Below are 22,339 nucleotides of genomic sequence, written 5' to 3'. Positions count from 1 at the left end.
AGATAGAAACAAAAAGCATAAACAAAACATAAAAACAAAGCACAAAAAACCCCAAGATCTGTACCTAATGTATTTTGAAATTCAAAATCAACTTTGTTTTCAGTACACTTAAAAGTCCAAACCTGTACTGTATTACTTAGAACATAAATAATATTTATGCAGTTATGTAAGATAACACTTTCTTTCTGAAACAGCAATGTATATTTTGACAGTTTAGATACACAGCTGAACTTGGAAAATTAATTTTAACTTCTGTTCTCAGAGAATTCAGAGATGAAATTTTCAAGGCTTGTGTGTCCAAAATATACGGACATAGGTATTGCTGTATGAGCAAGTAAGTTACCTCGTTTAATGATCTATCTTTTTAGTAGCTTTAGCACTATCGTGGAGAGTGTGTGGCTGGCCATACAGAAACGTGCTAGGAAGTAGTGACCAAAGCAAGTACAATTTTATAAATGGCAGGCACCAATGATTGCAGGTACTTATGTAACTTCACCTTCCATAATCCTAAGTGTTTTATCCCGAGTATGAAGCCCTGACACTTCAACTGTGTGGAATTCCTCTATGCCATGTCTTTGAAGCTCTGAAAACTCCTCAAAATGAACCGAGAATGTAATGGACTAATAGAAATCAAACTAATGAATTACACAGTCAAAAATACAAATTTCCTAAGTGTAAACAGGCTTATCTCCCTTGTCTTCTCCCATGAGAAAAATTACAACCTGAAGTCCACACAGGTGAATATTCTCAGAAGAGGCAATCCTATTCTTTGAAGGTAAAAAATAAAACTCATAAACACACACTCATTCAAATATTGGTGGCTGAAACTGAAATTTGCCTGAAAAGCCCTGATCCTAAAATAGCCCTATTAAGATTCATAAACAAAATCTTAATTTCGGCTAAAGAAACGGAGTTTTTTTTTTTCTTAAACATATTGAATTTGTTACTACATATCCAAATAGAGTTTTTTAAGCCACAGAAACTAGCAGTAGGCAGTTGGAAAATCTGTTGTTAGCTTTTTGTGTTTTAAGTGTTAGAGCAGATTATTCTAACATGTAATAACACCTGTGGCACAACTTTATTTAATTAGAAAATGTGAGTTCCTGATTGCTTTTTTAAACACTGCCTAATTTTTGTGTTTTCCCAGTACTTTCAGTAAAACAAAATCTTTTTCATAGTTTCCTTATGCCCATAACTCCACCTCTGACTTCAGTGCAGCATTGAAAGACTCACAATTATTAAAAAAAATATAGAAATAAATCTCAGTATATCTGGTATTCTCTACTACCTCCAACAATTGCAGAGTCACTCCTAATTGCATGAGGTAAGGGCTCTCTCTCATTTATTGATCCAGAATGATCTGCAGTAAGAAAGAAAAGGAAAATAACAGAAAAATTAATGAAAGGATTTCAGAAAATTCTCTTGCTGTTACAGGTAACATACAGCATTGTATAGATATGTATTATTTTTCAAAATAATCTTAAGATGCTAAACTACATGGGAGAGAAAAAAATATATAAAATATGCAATTCAGGTAATGAATACTCTCAAATTTTGCTCCTTACATTGGAACAAAAGATAACTATATGCTACCTGCAAATGAACGGGTTGTTTCACTTAATATTGTGTCAAGTCCAGTTAAAGTGCCACAGTTGGATTCAATGATACGCCCCTTAACAATGATGTGGCCAGTGCTTCCGTGTTGGAGTGCAGCCTTCAAAGGAGAAATATGGTTGAACTGCACTGAAGAGAGACATCCAATAAAACCCTGGGAGTTTGCCTTCATAGTATCCTCATCTACATCACTGTTTTCTGTTAATAAAAAGGAACAGAGCACAATTAATCGTAGTGCACTACACAAAATAAATTGACTGAACAATAATTGAATAATTAACCTATGTTCCTCTGGATTTCTTGAATCCCTTTCTTTAATGAAAATGTAGTCAGATACATTAAACGTTTTTTTTTGTTGTTGTTGTTTGTTTTTTTGTTTTTTTTTGTTTTTTTTTGTTTTTTTTTACAGATGGCAATTGCTAGTCTTCTAGCTATTTTAGAGAAATGCTTTTAGTTAATATATAGTAAGTTCCAAAGCAAAAAATTGTTAGATGTTTGACTTTCTTTCCTCTGTATTAAACATTGTATCTAATGAGTACCTTATCACACTGATGGGTCTGCTAGATCTCATTTATAAAAATGTCTTCAATCCAGGATTACAAGAAAAAAAAGTCCCAAAAAACTTTGTGATAAAAAATCTATCTCCCATGGCAATTATCATGGAAATCCTGAAGTATGATGGATTTTATATTTTATTTCATTTTGCTCTACAAACTATTTGATTACTGTTGTAAGTGTAAGGAAATGTAATATTCAAATTTTAGATCCTTTAATTAGAAAAGACTTCACGAGCAGAGTAGAAGATTTTATTAGCTCAATCATTTCTAGAAAAAGTAATGAGGTTCAGGGAAAAAAAACTCTTGCCTAATGTAGTGCTTTGGTCAACATTATATGACTCCAAAAAAGAGTTGTTTATTGGCACCTACATTTCTTAAAAACTTCAGTCATATTTTTAAGCATCTTCTGATTAACACTTGTTATGTAGACTCAAAATTTTCAGCAAAGAGTTACATAATTGTTTAAACCATGTTATCTTTTTTAAAGAAGTTCAAAATGCAAAACAAACAAAATTATCAAGCCTTCTTCCTGAATTCTGGTTCTTTATGTACTACTGAATGTTATCAGATATATAATCCCTAGCGGAACATTCTAAGAAAAGAACTAAGCAATTAGAAAATTACTTTTCACCCTTCTACTGTTGTCTTTTTCTTTTTTTTTTTTTTTTTAAGTTTTCTGATAATCTTATATTGCCTTACATCATTTGTTTAGATTCTTTCCCCTAAATCTGCATATCAGTTTTGTTTCAGACATATATATCTATTTAATCTGTTAAGTAGAAAAGCAATACCCATTTGACTTTCACAGATAAACTATCATCTGGAATTATTCATAATTGTTTCTAACAGACTGTTATAAAATCTTAAAAATTCTGTAGGTTTTCTCTGGTAAAAAACATCCTATTATGACCAAGATTTTTGCAAGGCATTTATTAAAATTGAAAATAATTATGTCTACATACCCACTGACTTCAAATCATTTAATTGTTTTGTTTTGTTTTCTGTGGTAAATGTGTGATGGTATATATGCCACTATGCTGTTACTGAATTTGAAATGTAATAACTTCAGAAGTATGTCTACTGTAGCTTTCAGTTTTAGTTGGAGTGTAGATAAGCAGGGAAATTACTGTTTATAATATTGTAATAGATAATTACTTTTTATGCTTTCTGTTACACCAATAAATGTTGTTTAAGAACACTTGAACTTTTCAAGTCCTTTTCCCTTTTTCTTTACCACTGAGAATATTTCACTAAGAGAGAAATTGTTCTCCCATTGAATCTTCTGTTTACTTTTTCAACAGTAGAAATGCAAAAGGCACGAGTCACAAGTGAGAGTTCTTTGTGGAACAGTCATGTGTGAGAAATTGTGTGAGACTGCTGAGAATAATACAAAGAAAGAGGGAAAAACAAGAAAGGGAAAAAAAACTGTGCACTGTCCAAAGTGTTTTGCCAACAGAATTATTTCAACAAAGTAAATTATCACCAATAAGTCCCTGAAAGAACATTTTTAAGTACTGGTATTTGCCTAGGATGGTGAAAGTGGAGTCTCTCTTTTCCCAAATGGTTATCCTGAAATGCCTCTTTATTGGAAATAAGGCTTAACGAGATTGTCAAGCTAATAGTTTGATAAAAAAAACACAGAAATCTTCTGGACTACAATTGTACGTATACTATACATAAATGTATATAATATAAGTATGTATACTTCCGTAAATTATGGAAACTGAATACAATTCATTTTATTCCTGTAGGACTATATGAAAAGATTTCCAAGCTTCTTTTAAAAGAAACTGTTTTATTTCTATTTGAAATCTGAAATTATAACAAGATTTCTATACGCAGTAGTACAATTTTTAAAGCAAGTGCTATTCAATACTTACTTCACTACAGCATAGAATTTTTTCCTTATTCTTGAAATAACACATTTTTACATTGTTTGAGTAAGCTACGTGTGATATTATGCTTTAATTTAAAGAATTAACTCAAAATCACACATTCTCTCAAAGTGGTGAAAATTTGTGTAGAATCCATATCTAAGAAAAGCATGCTAAAATTGTATCCTTATCTCACTTAACAAGGAAAGAAAAACAAATATCTTTGAAAAAAATCATCCTATGCAACAATCCACCTTCAGCGTTGATGGGTAGAAAGTTTTTTACTGAGTAACTGTGACTTCACTCACTGTAAATAAATGACTTAATCAGCTGGTTACTGTATGGAAAGTTTCTTCAGCTTTCCTTCCGTGTGAGCTGCTTCGTGAGGAATTATCTTCTTGGAAATCAAGCAAAATAAAATAAGAAGCAAACGAACAAAATATAAAAGCAAAATGAAAATAAACCCTTTGACTTGTATCCTCTGAATTCCTATTCAGAAAACAAATAAGAACGCCGTAACTTTTCCAGGAAATATAAATAAAAGCCTATAAATGTGATTTTTAAAGATTCAATATGTTTTAAGTTAGTATGAAGATTTAGTAATATGAAAATGATTATCACTGTATACATTTTATTATATATATATATTATATATAAATATTTTTTCCACTTATTCTCGGTAACTTTCTAAAATTAAAAATTCTAACCTCTTGTTATTTATAAAATTACATGGTCAAAATAATTAATTGGGAGAGATTTGAACAGGTTCTAAGTATAAATAATTTAAAGGGCTGATATTGAAGATAGTTGTATCTCTCTGCAATGTTTTGAAACTGAATTGAATGTGTTGTTGTTTTCTTCCCCCATTTTATTTTCCCTAGAAAAACTGTATGTAGGTTAAGTTTCAAAATGATATTTTGATATGTGTATGAATTCACGTGTGTCAGAATGTCATTAGTACTTAGAACACAGTACAAGGGCCGCTGCAAAAACGATGTCTTCTATTTGTATATTAGTTAACTGCATCAGAGGTATCTGTAAGTGGTACGGCAGAAGAATTTGAATCTTCTCACCAATTTTTAATTAAATTTTATTGCACTGCAACAGATGTCAGCAGAGACAATCACAGAATCACAGAATACCCAGGGTTGAAAGGGACCTCAATAATCATGAATCTCCAACCCCCCTGCCACATGCAGGGCCATCAATCTCCACATTTAATACTAGTCCAGGGCCCCATCCAATCTGGCCTTGAACACCTCCAGGGATGGGCATCCACAGCCTCTCTGGGCAGCCTGTTCCAGTACCTCACCACTCTCTTCCCTTTGATATCCAATCAAAATATTCCCTCCCTCAACTTAAAACCATTTCCCCTTGTCCTACTGTTATCTATCCTTTCTAACAGTTGATTCCCTTCCTGTTTGTAGGCTCCCTTTAGTATTGAAAGGCTGCAATGAGGTTACCGCACAGCCTTCTTTTCTCCAGGCTGAACAAGCCAACTTCCTCTGTCTGTCCTCATAGCAGAAGTGCTCCAGTTCCCTGATCATCTTCATGGCACTCCTCTGGATCCTGTCCAACAGCTTTCTGTCTTTCTTGTACTAGGGGCTCCAGACCTGGACACAGTACTCCAGAATGGGGCCTTCTGATGGAGCCCAGGGAACCATTTGCTTTCCAAGCTGCAAGAGCATACTGCTGTCTTATGTTAAACTTTTCATCTATCAAGACTCCCAGGTCCTTCTCTACAAGGCTGCTCTCAAGAACCGCTTCTTCCAGTCTATATATATGCCTGGGATTCCTCCAGTGCAAAAGCTTGCACTTCGCTGTGTTGAACCTCATTAGGATCATCTGGGCCCACATTTAAAGTCTGTTGACATTCCTCTGAATAGCATCCCTTCCTTCTACCACGTCAACTGCAGCACTCAGCTTGGTGTCATCAGAAAAGTTGTTGAGGGCGCACTCAATTCCGTCATCGATGTCATTGATAAAGATGTTAAAGAGCACTGGTCCCAAGACAGACCCCTGAGGGACGCCACTTGTTACCTGCCTCCACCTGGGCATAGAGCCATTGATGACCACCCTCTGTCTGTGGCCTTTTAACCAATTTCTTATCCATTGAGTGGTCCACCCATTGAATCCACATCCCTCCAATTTGGAGATAAGATGTGGTGGGGGACCATGTCAAAGGCCTTGCTCAAGTCCAGGTAAATGACATCGGTCGCCTTTCCCTTGCCAACCAATGCCATCACACCAAGGGCACCAAATTGGTTAAGCATGACATTCCTCTTGTGAAGCTGTGCTGGCTGTCTCAGATAACATGCTCATTCCTCACATGATCAAGCATGTCATCTAGGAGGATCTGTTCCATGATCTTTCCAGGCACAGAGGTGAGACTCACTGGCCTGTAGTTCCCTGGGTCCTCCTTGCTCCCTTTCTTGTAAATGGGAGTGACGTGACCCTGTGATGCTACCCCTGAGTGACGTGCCAATGTCTGGCAAAATGGCAACAGACATGGAATTATGTATAAAGCAAAGGTGTGTCGCTGAAATCCTTCATGAAAAAGAAATTGCACCCAGTGACATTCATTTACGCCTGCTGAATGTTTATGGAGGCCAATGAATGTGAGCAGTGGAGCAGTGGGTAGTGTTTTTCAGCAGTGACGTGAAATTGACAGTGTCATGAAAGACAAGCCAAGATCTTAACAGTCATGCACAGCTTTCAGCCCAGAAAAGGAAGAGCATCTTGATTAGCTCATTTATACAAATCAGCAGATTAAAACCAGGGAACTGTAAATGGAGATGAATAGTTGTTTCAGTGCATTGAAAATGACAGTAGCAATATTGGAATATCATAAAGTTTGCACCAGGATGGTTTTGCAAATGCTTACCCAGGAGCAGTAAGAACATACTGAACAAATACAAGGGTGAAGGTGGCAGTTTCCTGAATTGTTACCTACAGCTGTTGAATTATCAATGATGAGACATGATGTCAAAACTCTGAGCCACTGTCAAAGCAGCAGTAATGAAGTGGTGACCTGTGAATTCACTAGTGAAGAAAAGTTCATGACACAAATGTCAGTAAGTAAAGCACTGTGCACTTTTTTTGGTAAAAGGAAAGGGGTGATCCTTCCAGATTTCCTGTAGCCCAGGCAAACCATCAATTCTGATTAGTATGCCATGATGCTAAGTAAGCAGCACATTTAAACTTTAAGAGAACTTCCAGGCCAGAGAAGAAGGAAAACTTCTCTTATAGCATGATAAGACTAGGTCTCATACAATTTTTGTGACCAGGAGCATATGACCAATCTTGACTGGGCTGTTCTATCACACCCAGTGCACAGTCTAGATTTGCCATTCTCTTTCTTTGATTTGCTCTATGAAAGTTGGACTGTGTAGTCAATACATTCCCAGCAACAATGATGTCATTGTTGAAAGAATGGTTTACCGCAATTGGTGTGGATTTTGATGAGCACGGCATACAGGCTCTTGTCCATTGCTGCTTAAAATGTGACTATGTGATTATGATAAAAAATAGTGGTTTGTAGCTGAGAATTTTCTCTATCATAGAGTACTACTGTGCTTCTTGTGACTGTTATAGTTTCCATGGAAAGAAATAGGAGGTATTACATAAATAGAGGTCAGACAGACAAAGACTGAGATTTTTTAGATAATGTTTTGCTTATCAGTAAAAAATTATTCGTAAATATCATTATTTACTATCATCATTATCAGGAAAATGTTTCTAGATCTGTCATAATTTCAAAAACAGTGATTTTTCTAAGATGTTACGTTATTCCCAAAGGTACCCTACAAAAAGTGGTAGATATTTGGATCCTAGAGCTGCGCCTGAGGTCTGTAACTTAAAAATGTCATCTAAATCAAATCACATGGAAATGAATAAAAAACTGGATATTTACTTGATACTGGAGTATGAAAGCACAGACTTTATTTTACAAGGAGACTCACCTTCAACTTTTAACTGGAATCAAATCTTATTTTATTACTGAGGTTTCCCAATCTGATGACTATGTAAATAAAAAGATTATAATAATTCTAGTTCAAGATACTTTATTGTAACAAAAATTACAAAATAACAACAGCAGCTAGGAAAGTGCCATTGTAATCATAACTACAGAGAAAGAGAAATTTATTAATGAATCAGCACCAAACAAATATTTTTCATATCCTAATTTGTTTTTATCGAGTAATTCCTATGAAATTATCCATTTTAACATCAAATTTAATTATAATAATCTTTTGAAATACAGTACATGATTAATAAGAATCTGAGGTCTTTGTGTATGATTTGATGGTAATTTTTTTTTTTTTTTCCTAATAATGAAAAAAAAAAAAAAAAGTTTCCTAAGGCTTGATTACAATATGAAAGAAATAAATGTGCAATTATTTTTATAGAATTCCCTTGCTCATTTTTTGGAAACTAACTACGCATTGTTATATTTCAATTCAGCAGGACTGAAGTTTCTACCTTGATTGTGATGACGAAGTATCTAATTAGTCCAAGATAACAACTGTCTTTCCATGTGATTAGGGTTATTTCTTTTCTTGTGCCATTATAGCATTTTCTTTTAGAAAAACATGTGATATTTCACTTACCTAAGATCTTGCCAAGTATGAGAGATCTGATTGCATTGAACTCTGTACCTGAAGACAGAATACATTTCATTCTTTGATTCTGGTTAACCTGCAAAATGATACAGTGAAAAACTAAGTAGGATCATGAAAGTGATATTAGCTAAAATTTGCAAGAAAACAGATGAGAATTAAAATTAAAAGGAGTAAGGGGAAAGCTTTGTAAGCTATATAACAAAAAAATTGATGGTCAGCTTTCTCATCTCACTGATTATAGCTGTAATATTATGCATCCATACCACTTTTCATCAAACCAACCAGGATAATTTATCCTTAGTAATTATAAGGATAAACAAAACTCTCTGGCCAGCAAACGTCCAAAACTAAGAATAAAGTTATTTCCTTTTTAAAGTCACTCAATATTTAGTATATAATTAAAAATCAAATATTAAACTGTAAATGCTCTACTTCTTAGTGTACATCTAGAAAAAGTTGCCTTCAAACATTCTACTAATGAGTAAACAAATTGAGCTCTAGGTCCAAAATGCTAATCTGAAATATTCAGGATTAATAACTTTATGTTTAAAAATAGTTTTTTAAATTTAAGTATCCAACAATTAATTAGCAAATTAAATATTTCTACATTATCATCCAGTGTTTACAAAAAAGAAAAATATTTTTTTAAGAATCACATTCGTTTGACATAAAAAGAATCAGTGAGAATAGTAGGATTAAATTATTATCTAGATATTAAAACATGCATAATGTTTGATTTGAAATGAAAATGAAAATGCAAGACCTCAGATTATTAATAGCAGTCATTTATTTGTGAAAAACTAACTGAAACAACCAATGTAGACAAAAGAAAAGATCCAGGAGATTGCCTAATAAGGCTTCCACTGCATAGTATTAGTTTTGCTTTATTTACTTGAGACAATAATACATATTGTATTTGGAAGTAATTATTTGCTGTTGCAATTTATTACATTTTCTTTTAAATGTAATATGCTTTGATGATAAATTTCCTTCTTTTTTTCTTTTGTCTTTTTTTTTTTTTTTTTTTTTAAACTAGCTGAAGTACCTCTACAAAGAGTATTTCCTTTTCTCTGTCAATCTTCACATGTTGTAGTTGTCCATCAGCCATGCTTTTGAAGTTGATGCTGCAGACATCAGGATCTTGATGACTGTCTAGCTTGTATCTGATCTGTAAACTTCCTGCAATTATAAACAGAGTAAATGCACTACACTTAGTACACAATGGGAAGGGGTGATCATATATGTCTGCTTTTTCCTAATTTTTTATTTGAAAATAAAAATAAATGTTTTCTTTGTAAGGACTGACTCAACTAAGTGATTTATGTGAGAAATTGAAGAAGGCAATAGGAAAGGTTATTACTGGGGACAGTTGTGTTGGCAGCATTCTTGGACTCTGGGAAAAAAAAAAAAAAAAAAAACAGACACCTTAATCAGCAGCTGAGAATTCAGCATGCAGTATCAAGTTATGGCCAATACATAAATGTATATCAATTTAAATGAAAACAAGATAATCATCTTACCTCATCTTTACCTATTGAGCTCTCCGGAATCGCAATAGGATGCACAGCAAGATCTCCATTTGAGTAGGGAAGCCTCTTGAGGTTAACACCTGATGCAGAGATCCCTTACTCCTTGATGCCAAGATTTCTTGCTGCTACAGATCCTTAGTGAATGATTAATATCTTGCAAAGCTTAATAAGCTTCACTAAGGTTTTATAAACGATTGATTGTAAGCATACAATCTTTTATACATAAATAATTTATAAAGGAGTGGACTCAACTGCACCTATGCTCTTTACTCAGTACAAAGAGTTTAGAAATCTAGGGAGTTCACTCTTAACTTCATAAATCTATGGGTGGGGCTCCTCAACCTTTGGACATAAGCTGTTGTCAGTGTCTGGAACTAAATTTGGATACATTTCTACATAGATTCCTCTGTGAAAGAGTTCAGAATACAGGAAAGTCCACCTAGAATCTCATGGTTCAATTTCAGAAGTACTGTCTTTGAATATTGTTACTGTCCACACCTGTAAATCTCTATTTAGTTAAGAAGGACATAGAGAGTCAAGTCTATCCTTTTTCCCAATTCCCAGTTAACTTTCAGTATGCTGTCTCTACACATATATCACACAGGCTTTTTAATACAAAAGCATCTTAGTTTTCTTATCAGAGATAAGATGTAGAGGTACTGGAACTTTGTACTAGCTCACTGAAAAGCAACACCCTGTAAAAACTCATGGCAGTTACAAGTAGAACATGTTCTGCCTGATGTGTTGAGAAGAACACTAGTGTTATTCTTCATCCAAATTTCTATTTGGAACAGCCACCGTCTTTTTGAGTACAGAGCAAGTGTGACTGCAAACAATCTTTGATACACTCAAAGATTCAACTTAGTCTATGTTGTATGGTTGGTTTTTTTGTTTGCTTTTAATTAATTTTCTTGGCTAAAAAGAAAAAAATACGTCTAAAAGTAAAACAAGGAAAGAGCAAGAAAAAAAGAACATAAAGTAAAGGTCCAACTAAGATTTCATATTCAGTTTAAATAGTAAAAATATAACTTGATATCTATTATGTAACATGGTTTGGCACCTGATTAATTTTGAAAATGATAATAGTAATTTCAAGAAGTACTTTATTATTTATCATTAATAATTGGCAATTCACTCTCTTTGGAAAGAGAAGACATATTTTCTTTTCAATTCATATCTAAGTTTAAATATACATATGTATTTCTAACGGATTTCCAGAAAAAAAAAAAATTACTTTTACCAACAAGTTCTAAAAAGCAATAGAAGTTGAAATTACAGCAGTAGTAATGATTTGAGGGTGGACAGAAATGTGTGTTAGAACTGAAAAAAAAAAAAAAAAAGGAAAAAAAAAAAGATATAACAACAAAAAAAAACTGGGGATGTTTATTTTGGGGTTTGGTTCTGGGAATTAAAGTGACTTAGAGATGACAGCTATGATGCTTATCAGTGTTTCTTGACAGTCTATCTGAAAACTCACCATTTCTGGATAAAATGACAGAGAGATATTCCTTGTAGAAGGAGTTGATAAAAAGCAATAAGCTTGGTGTCCGTGTTGTTCGGAAGGCAAATGTAATTGTTTCCCTGTTCAGTGTCATATCAGCATAGAAAGAAGAAGCGTGAGAACTGGAATTTTTAGCAAAGGTGTAGTGTTCTTGAAAACTGTATATCACAGAAGTGCCAGTCCGAAAATAAGCAGAGATCTCTGAAATGAAAAGCGATTCCATTTTTAAATATCATTAATAATAATGAAATTCTGCCACAGCGGGAAAAAAGACAGGAAAAAAAGTAGTACTTTAAATTATTGTAATACATATATTAATACATATATAAAAAGAATTAATATGTAGAACTGCAAGGGATAGACTAATACTGGAGCTAGAACTGGAAGACAGTTCCATTTATGTTTTAGAGATCCTTTGTATTAAGTGCTTTTTTGTCTGGTTTTGAGTACGGCTTCTGCTTTTTAAAATTACTATTTATTTGTTTATTTATTTTCTGACATCATCAAATCCACACATTTACTCATATATCTTCTACAGAAACATGGATGAAGGAGGTTAGCTCAAATCTACACTTGTCCACATTTGAAAATTGTTTAGGAAAAGAGACTGGTCAGATGAAAGAAAAGGAGAATGTAAATGGGATTATGATCTTTTCAGGTAAGAATCACGCAGAGAGGGCAACTGTGTGTCCACAGCACCTCATGGCAACTGTGTGTCCACAGCACCTCATGGAAGTTTCCTAGTAAAAATAATTTTCTTATCCTACAATGTTTCCAAATATTAAGAAAAAGTATGGAAATTGGTATGACATGTCTGAGTTCCTTTGAAAGAATATATCAAAATTACTATAGGTCATCCCACATATTCAGCAACAGGACCCACTAAGCCACAGCAAACTAATAATTATAGGGTGTAACCATTAACTCTTCTCTTTGCTGAAAGCAGAATAATATCATTTTTCTTCCATGCTATTCACTTCACAGTGAAGGACATGGAAGGAATTTGCATTAGGCCTTTATTGAGGTGGCAGTAGTCATGGTAGTAGTTGCTAGGCAGATGCGCCTACAAGTTTAGAGGAACCTAAAGTTATAGCATTTAAGCCACGAAATACTTTGCAGAATGCATTTAATTCATGAAGGAAGAAGAAATTTTTAAAAAATCAGAATTGTATGCAAATAAAAAAAATTTCTTGATGGACTTCATTCTTAATGATAAAGCATGGTGATTTTTAAACATCCATATTATAACACCATCAGCAAAGAACTTCTCTAAAATGGATAATAGTAATAATAATAAAATCTTAAGGATTTTCTGTTTCTTGTTTACTAAATCTAGTTTTTTCTGCTGCTATTCTAATGAGTTCTTAAGACTTGAAAAGCAGAAATCCAAAAGTTTGTTAAGCGTATTATTGCTATCTGTATTTAGAAATCTGTTACATAACATTAAAGATACTGATAGGTTTCTGAAAGGCATAGCCTTTTTAAACAGAACATGTAGAATATATATCCAGAAGACAGTACTAATAAAACATATACTGAACAAATTCAGTTGAATGACAATATTAAGTGCAACAAACATATTGAAAGCATTGAGATATATCTTTTAAGGGCAGTAAATATCATGTTCTGCTGCTATTTTCAAAAAACTGATGAAGCTGGAAGACAGGCTTGCCTTTCTTACAAAATGGCCCAGCATAGGCAGAGAAAGTGCAGTCACAAGTGAATCCACTGTATTTCTCTCTGCATTTTCCACCATTGTGACACAAGTTACCATAGCTGCTACAATGTCCAGGACATCCTGGTTCAACTCCTGGTGTTATCTTAGCTCTCTCTTCCAGGTCAAGGGCTATTCCATTTAGCTGTAATGAACGAATACATCCCAAAAATCCTTTCTGCCGTGATGCTGTTCCACCTGAAAAAAAAAAAAAAGAAATCCCATTTATTTCTAAATGTTGGTAATAACAGATGTGTAAAAACTTCTTCATGTTTTATAGCTCTTGAACAGTTTACTGCAAATTTTTGTCTCACAGAATGACAGAATTGTAGGGTTTAGATGGACCAGCGGGGATCATCCAGACCAGCCTCCCTTCTAAAGAAGGTTCCATACAGTAGATATCACAGCAATGTGTCCAGGTGGCTTTTGAGTATTCTCGGAGAAGGAAAGGCCGTAGCCTCTCTCAGCAGCTTGTTCCAGTGTTCTGTCACCCTCAACATAAAAAAGTTTTTCTCATAGAACTTGCTCAGAGAACTTGCTATGTTCCAGTTTGTGCCCACTGTCTTATGTTCTTTTGCACCACTGAGGAGAATCTGGCCCCATCCACTTGGCTTCCACATATTAGGAATTTATGAGTATTGACAAGATTTCTTCTCGGTTTTAACTCTAGGCTGAACAGAACAGGACTAATCAGCCTTTTTTTTTCATAAGGGAGTTGCTCCAGATCCCTTATCATCTTTGTGGCTCTTCACAGCTCTCTCTAGATGTTTCCTATTTTTCTTGAGCCAAGAAGCCCATAACTGGACACAGTCTCCAGATATGGCACAGAACAGAGACAACCATTGATCTAGTGTGGTTTAAATGCAATATTGTCTTTCTTGGCCACAAGGACATACTGCGGGCTCATGGTGAATCCACTGACCACCAAACAATTCTGTTTTAAATTATTTCAAAATAAATGTAAATCGCGTGAGGGACTTCAATGTATATACTACTATTACGAATGTTACTTCATTTTAATATCAGGATGTTCAAGGAGGGAAAACACATAAATAAAAAAACAGCAAGACAACAATAAAAACTATCATAAGCAAAATAACGAAATCTCTATTCTCCAGCAAATTATTCACCTACCATGATCTGAAGAAAACAAACTGGACAGCTTGATTACCAATGTGTCTAAACAAAAGTTAATATTTTACAGCCATAAAAGTGATAAGCGTATGTAGATTTACTAGAATCTCAAACTATTTACAAAGAGAGTCAAGCTCCTTTTGTCAAATTATTTGACAAAAGAAACATTCTATTAGGTGGCTAGTTATTTAATAAAATTTACTGTGAAGTACTACTATCAATAGAAATTAGTACAATTTTTAATAATTTCACAGAGAAGGATTATTTAAAAAAGAGATCAACTCACTGTCATTACCATTAGGAAACTATTTGGATTTGATTTTGCCGTAAACACCTATAGAATTTCTTAATCTTCCTTTACAGATCGAATTTGGTATGTTCAATCTGGTATATTTTCAACTGTTCATATTTGCATGACAATAAAACTAAAATAGAGAAACATAATTTACATGGTTCATTAAACAGAAAGTTACTAGTCTTTCTAGTGTTTTTTAGTTCATTCTTATTAATATAAACAAATGTTGAGGCTCCTGATAACTTTGCAACAGCTAGTAACATGGATATCTTTGTTGAAAAATATTCCTCCATACTTTTATCCAAATTAAAATGATTTTTAATGTTTGATTTAGCCCCCATCTTTTTCCCTTTATGCTTTTTGAGGTATACTTCTAAGTTCTGACTGCAGTGTAAAGCGGTTACCTCTCTATTTCTTTCCTAAGAGGACATAGTTTATTTAGGTACATTTAACGTTATAATATTACTACCCTTAGCTTCATTCCTTCCTAAAATATAGCAACTAAAAAATAATTTTGTTTAATCTGATGCATTTTACAGCACAACTTAAACGTAAAATATTTTGTAAATGTTATGCAAAGTTCACATGCATTACAATATACATACATACATATGTATATACATACTATATACATTCACTATACGTCAAAAATTACACCAAAAAATTCAAATGTAAAAAAACATACCATGATTATAGTAAAAACAGTACCATATTGTAACATACCATAACACAATACTGTGGAAGAGTTAAATAAACATTAATTAATTTTTTAAAATTAATTTGCTTTCTGCTTTTCCTGTGGTTTATTTAAATACATTAATGAAAAATTTTCTGAAGCACAAATATTCATGTAAATTTCATTTATTCAAACGTTCATGATTTATATGGAATCATAAATCTGTATTTCTCCTGGTTAAGTGAGATGATAGAATGATCTCTTTATTTCACTTACCATATAAAATAAATATAGTCTAATTATTTCATTAAATGCATTAGAAAAGGGCAGAAGACTAGATTTGTTAGTTGATCTTCAAACAAACCTCAAAAAAAGTTTAATTGAAAATTTACCTAGTAATAAGTATAGGCCAAAGCAGTGAATTTCTAAATTCAACATAGAGCTATGTTTCAATGGATTTTAAACAAAGATTTTAATCTCATTGCACAAACTGTTTTCAAAAGACCCACTTTGCTATATTTTTTCCACGCTACTTTTTTTTTTTTTTTCTCCCTTCAAACTTTCATGATGACAATTAGAAAAGATTCTGCTAAATGAACGCATACCTACAAAAAGCTGGCTGTTGAGTTGCAGACGAAAATGCCCATCAGGTGGTGCAGCATGAGATCTCTGAGGAATCTGATCTACTTGTAAGGATGCCTCTTTGATGTTTCTTTCAGCTTTCACGTAATGCCACTGGTTGTCATTCAAGAAAGTGACTGACTGTACTTTAACTTCATTAGGTCCATTTCCAACATCAAATGAAAAAATCACTTCATATGGAGCTAAAAAGAACACATCAGTATTTAAATAAATGTTTAAATTATTTTGCAGTGATCACAAAAATCATTACACTGTAGAGCTAGGTTTAGTCTAATGTCTTCTCTGGTTATTAGTAAATAAGATTCCACAACAGACAATATTTTGCCTGAGAAGAGCCAGATCAATTGGCAGATGTCTGAGTATCAACCAACCAAGTGAATTTTTCTGAATGTGAATTGGCAAAGAGCTCCTTTGCAGCAGGACTGCTCTTGTGGAGTTTTTTTCCAAGTCTGGAGACATAGCTGGTATTGCTCAAACACAGGTGGAACACCTTGCCTTTGACCTTGTAAAACTTCATTAGTTTCACAAAGACATGCTTTTCACGACTGTACCATTCCCTCTAGATGGCATCCCTTCCTTCTGCTGTATCAGCTGCAACACTCATCTTGGTGTCATCAACAAACCTACTTAGAGTTCACTTAATCCCTTTCGCTGTGAATGCTCCATCCCCGCAGGCATTCAAAACCAGGCTGGATGTGACCCTGGGCAGTTGGACATACTGCCTGGCAACCCTGCCCACAGCAGGGGCGTTGAAAGTAGATGAACTTTGAAGCCCTCTTCAACTTAGGCCATTCTATGACTCTTTGATTCATTCTTTGCCATTCATTCTATGTCATTTATAAAGATACTAAAGGGTACCAGTTCCAAGATAGAACTGTGGAGGATACTACTGAAGGATAATCATACATGTAAAGAAATAATCCTTAAGCATGGGAATACCAATTTTTTAAAATATTAAGAATTTGAATAAAGGACTAGAGGTCTGAGAGGTTTCCATGAATCTAGCAGAAAAGCTCTCATTTTTGGGACTACACTACAATTCAAGAGAAAAGAAACATGATTAGAAATCACTGAGAAGAATTAATGATTGCAGTTTTTTATGACCACAGTATGCTGGCTCCTGATAATCACTGACAAAACTGCATGGCTGAAAGTGATAACTATGTTGCAGAATAGTGATTTGTAGCTGAGAATCTGTTTCTTCAAATAACGTCATTGTTCTCCTTGTATCTGTTCTAGTTTTTACGACAGTAAATAGGAGGCATTGTTTTCAAAGCAACTGAAGTAAAATAAAACATAATGTGCAGTGTGCAGTCAATTTTAAAGCAGAACCTCTTCTGTTTTCTTTTCTGCTTTCTTTTTCTAAAAATCATCAGAACTCTATAGAGAAGTAAGAAATAATGATTACCTAAAATAATTTCGTTATTGAAATGAAATTGTGGAATATTTTGTATCTTTTGAACACATTTGAAAACTCAGTCTACTTGTACTGTAAGACAAAAGAAACAAACACATTAGAACTAAGGTAATAGAAACTCTACGTGATTGGGTAAGAAGAATTTCTGCTGAATGTTACTTCTATAATGGGGTCTTATGACACTTCTAGATAATGTTGGAGTGAAGTCTGAAAATACAAATTCTGGTCTGAAGTCCCTAAATGGGCTTATAAAATAGCATATTAGAATGACAGATCTGCTAAATAACGTGGCTGTCTAGATTTAAAAGTAAGAAAAAAAAACCCAGAAGATAGTTTGAAATCAATAACAAAATAATGGATTATGTTAGTATTACCTAAAAAAAAAAAAAAAAAAAAAAAAGTACTGTAATCTCGATCTAGGGAGCCAGTCCCTGAATTTCTGAAGACAAAGGCTTCAGAATATATATAATTATAGCCCTACGTGCTTCTAGTGGAATGTGATCAAAATATATCAGAAAAAAAAGAATATAAACATATTTTTTAATACTTTTATCAACTCTCATGTGATCAACAGCACTGCAAGCTCTACCTTTGGAAATTTTTCCACAGGAAGTGAAGAGATGCTGGCTGAGTACTAAAATACGTCCTCTTGTGATGAAGAGCATTTTCTTGGTAGATGAAGAACCTGTGTTGTGGAGCATAGCTATTCTGCTGTAAAAATGGGTTGTGGTCCCTAATTGCCTTTTTGTTAGATACAAATATTTCAAACACTGTGGGGATTCTTGCAACCCTAATGCATTTGAACTTGGGCAGAGCATAGGCGCAGACTGGCAAAGCGGATTAGAAGATGAAGTCAGTAGTGATCATGGAGTGATCAGCAGCTAACTGTAGCTAAGATGACTAACAAAAAAATGCAGTCAACGGGACAGACTGAATCATTTAGAGTACCAAGACAATGTTACATGCAGAAGGAAAAAATGATTTCCAAATAATAAGAACAGAATACAACAATTGAGCTTTTTCCATAAAGAAAAGGTAGCTTTCAACTCATACTGGACAACAAGTTGCAAATTTGTGAGGTAGGCTGACAGCAGTTTCAACTAGATCTCTTTAAAACTACTTCTATTATAGCTCAAAATTATTACAGTATTGTGTTCCCCACACTACTTTAAATGTCTTTTTTTCTCATTGTTACAAAATAAGAAATAATCCTTCCATGAACACTTAGTATAAAATAGTTTCTTGAACTTCAGTTTGAGAATATCACTTGCAGTCATATGAGTAAAACTGGTATTTAAAAAACTTTCAGAGATGAACTGGCCTAGTTGCTTTGAAGCAATATCTGTGCAGAACATTACAGGAACTCAGAAAAAAAAGTTCAAAGGTTTGAGGTTTCTTCAATTGTTATTTGGGGAAAAAAAAAAAGGAAAACATAATAAAAATGATAATGATTTTGTCTTAAAAAATAATTATGCTGTGTTTTAAAATGCAGTTAGGATATACAATTATGTTTTTGTAGAAGCTTTCTAGAAAATCATGTATGTACTGACATGTTTATAACAGTTTATAAAAACTAACAGATCTAAAATTCACTTCTCCTGTTTTGATTATTGGTCTGTTTCTCTTGTTTTGGTAAAGTTAGGCTTAAATATTTAAAGATTATTTTGTCATAAATAGAAGCATTAGATATAAAGATGGAGAAAAATCAATAAAATGCTAAGAAAAATGTTGTTTGTAAGTATGTAATGCCATATATTAAAAATATATTGAGTTTTAAATAATTTCAACCATGTCCTCACCTGAAACACTGAACCTCTGATGATGATGAAATTTTCATCATCATTTTTATTATACTAATCTGTGAAACTATTAATAGCATATTAAGCGTAAATTGGTGAGTTAAAAGCTATTCTAAATGATTATATGATGATGAAATCTAAATGAATCTGTACAATAAATTATATTAATAATGACTGATATTGCCTTCAGTACCAAGATATAATTCTGTCTCCAGCATAAACAATCCTGCATATGGAAAAGAATAGTTTTAAAAGTTCAGTCAAGGAATTATGACCTTTTCTGGAAGTGAAGAAATGCCTTTGGGTTTGATAAACAGTGTAAAAAAGCTTTAAATTATTATTCAAATGCTGAAATAACAGTCAAATTCAGCTTTCTCTTGTTGGTCACAAGTCATGTAAAAACCACGATACATACTACTTTGCACAGCTGAAGGATACTTATGAAGGAATGTGACAAATGACATGAGTTTGTCTGCATATTATTCCCATAAAGAAAGAGTTATGATACCTTGCCCTCTGTCCAGATAAATTTACTTCTTAGAAGCTTTTTTTTAAGTTTCCATTATTTTGAGTTTTGAAAAGCGTCAAAAATGTCATGGAGGAATGTTGTCATTGCTTGAGAGAATTCCCACTGAAGTTCTGAACTAGCATATTTTCTGTATTGCACGGCCCTTTTTTCAGCTATTCACAGAACTTTAACAGAAAGCAGTTAATCGTGAACATGTTAAAACCCTACTAAGAATAAGGTAACTTCAGAATATGATGTGAGACTGAAAAAAAAAAAGCATTAGAGAATATTCAATAATTAAACTGTAAACAAAACAAAACAGAATGTGCTTTTCTGATATTTTCAATAATAACATAACTAGTTAACTTGGGTAAAAAAAAAAAAAGATAAAATATTTTAATTTTTCAATACAGATACACTAATATTTATAAAGTATTATTTTGTATGATTAATGTGCATTACACGTCTATATATTTATATAATTTATATAATATTCTAGAAAATATTTGAAGTAGATCAGTAAGGAAGTGAGACATGAGGGTAAAAGCAAAGGGACAAAACAAAATGATATGGGGAGAAAAGACAAGGCTACAACAGGAGTAATAACAGTAGTAAAACTAAAGAATGTATTTTAAATACTTCCCCTATTAGTTAATTCTTATATTTTCAAACTAAAAGTTAAACTAAAAATTAATATTAGTAATATTAATAATACTAATTAAAAACATACCCAAAAAAACTTCAATGTTGCTACTTACAGTATAACTCTATCCTTATGAAGTCCTGAATTCCCAGGTTTTCTAAAAACATTCCAGAGGAAGCAGTAGTTTTAAAGAAAAACGATACATCTGCGCTGAATTCTCCATGGAAAGTAGGGAAATGCAGATAGGACATTTCTGTATTGAAGGATGCTGAATTCCAAAATGCTCCTGGTTGTCAAAATGAAAGATGAAATGATACATACAGTGTTGTCCTTTATTGCCAGTATACGTTTTGTAACCATTTAAGTAAAAGAAAGTGCCCAAGTCTAAGAATGATTTTCACTGTTCAGAGCGCATATTCACAAAACAATGAGTCAACACTAGAAGTTCAGGTGCTCTGTTCCGGCAACCAGAATTCAGTTAATGAGAAATTAGATGCCTGGAATCTCAGTTAAGGCCTGATGTAACCTTTTTGGGTACAAACATGCTGAATGGCTTTGAATGAAGAACTATCAGTCTTGAATAGCTTGAATAGTATAAATGTCAATATCTGGAAAAGGTAGAGAGTACATTACTTTGGATTCTTCTGAAAAGCATTTACAGAATAAAGCTGTGATCAATACAGGTTCATAAAGGGAAAATCCTGCATGAGTTATTATCTCTTTCAGTGATAAAACTTAGCAGATGGTGAATGTTCCTGAGTTTTGGTAAGGTCTTTGATAGTATCCATCACTATATCTTTGTATGGGTAAATTATCCAACTGTGAGATGAACAGGCACCTGCTACACTGGATGGTGAACTGTCTGAGCTCGAAGTTTCATACTGAATTGAGAAACATATAGTTGGTAACCAGTCACTAGTAGTGATCCCCAGAACTCAGTTCTGGAGCCAGTTCCTTCCCCTTCCCCTTCCCCTTCCCCTTCCCCTTCCCCTTCCCCTTCCCCTTCCCCTTCCCCTTCCCCTTCCCCTTCCCCTTCCCCTTCCCCTTCCCCTTCCCCTTCCCCTTCCCCTTCCCCTTCCCCTTCCCCTTCAAGCAGAGCAACTGATGAAATCTACCTGCAATTCTGCAAGGCCTTTTATGTGGCCTCACATCATATTGTTGTCTTTAAATTAGAAATATACAAATTTGTTGGGTGGACTATTCAATGGACAAGAAATTGGTTAAATGGTCACTACCAGAGCGTTGTGGTTAAATGATCTATATCCAGGAGGATGACAGTGATGATTAGTGTTGCTCTGTCTTGGGAATGATGTTCTTTGACATTTTTAGTAATGATCTGGATAGCAGGATTGAATACATCCTTAGCAAGTTTGCTAATGGCACTAACTGGAATGGTGCAGTTGATATACAAACATTCAAAGATACCTGGACAAGAGTAAGAAACTGGCCCACAAGAACCTGCTGAGGTTCAACAATGACAAGTGCAAGACACTGAGCCTGGGTCAGGGCAAGCCCAGCATTATGTACAAACTGAGATAAGAATTCCTAGAAAGCAGTCCTGCGAAGAAGGACTTGTAAGCTGTGGTAGATTAAAAGCTTGATACAAGCTAATGTTGTGCCCTTGCAGCCAACTTTAGCCAACTTTATCCTGGACTCCATCAAAAGAAGAAAGGTGAGCAGACTGCGGAAGGTGATAGTCCCCCTCTGCTCTGCCCCTCTGGGGTTCATCCGGAGTACTGCATCCAGGCTGGGTTCTCTGGCTGTTGGATTGGATCCAGAGGAGAGCCATGAAGATGATTAGAAGGCTGGAGAAC

General features: G+C 33.9%; 1 protein-coding gene across 1 annotated transcript in view; it reads right to left on the bottom strand.

Moving 5' to 3' along the window:
- Positions 1–22,339, bottom strand: part of CNTNAP4 (contactin associated protein family member 4) — a 212,732-nt gene that overhangs the window by 3,815 nt on the left and 186,578 nt on the right. Inside the window, exons 16-23 of the mRNA XM_090131450.1 lie at positions 20,641–20,811; positions 16,122–16,340; positions 13,370–13,609; positions 11,674–11,898; positions 9,713–9,846; positions 8,656–8,743; positions 1,594–1,812; positions 1,289–1,360 (exon numbers count right to left, since the gene is read on the bottom strand). Of these exons, the coding sequence (XP_089987576.1) occupies positions 1,289–1,360; positions 1,594–1,812; positions 8,656–8,743; positions 9,713–9,846; positions 11,674–11,898; positions 13,370–13,609; positions 16,122–16,340; positions 20,641–20,811 (1,368 nt within the window). The remainder of the gene's footprint in view (positions 1–1,288; positions 1,361–1,593; positions 1,813–8,655; positions 8,744–9,712; positions 9,847–11,673; positions 11,899–13,369; positions 13,610–16,121; positions 16,341–20,640; positions 20,812–22,339) is intronic.

The sequence above is a fragment of the Phasianus colchicus genome, chromosome Z (assembly GCF_987193195.1).
Source record: "Phasianus colchicus chromosome Z, bPhaCol1.hap1.1, whole genome shotgun sequence".
NCBI lineage: Eukaryota > Metazoa > Chordata > Aves > Galliformes > Phasianidae > Phasianus > Phasianus colchicus.
Note: the sequence above shows the minus strand (reverse complement) of the source record. Positions and strands in the feature narration are given on the sequence as shown.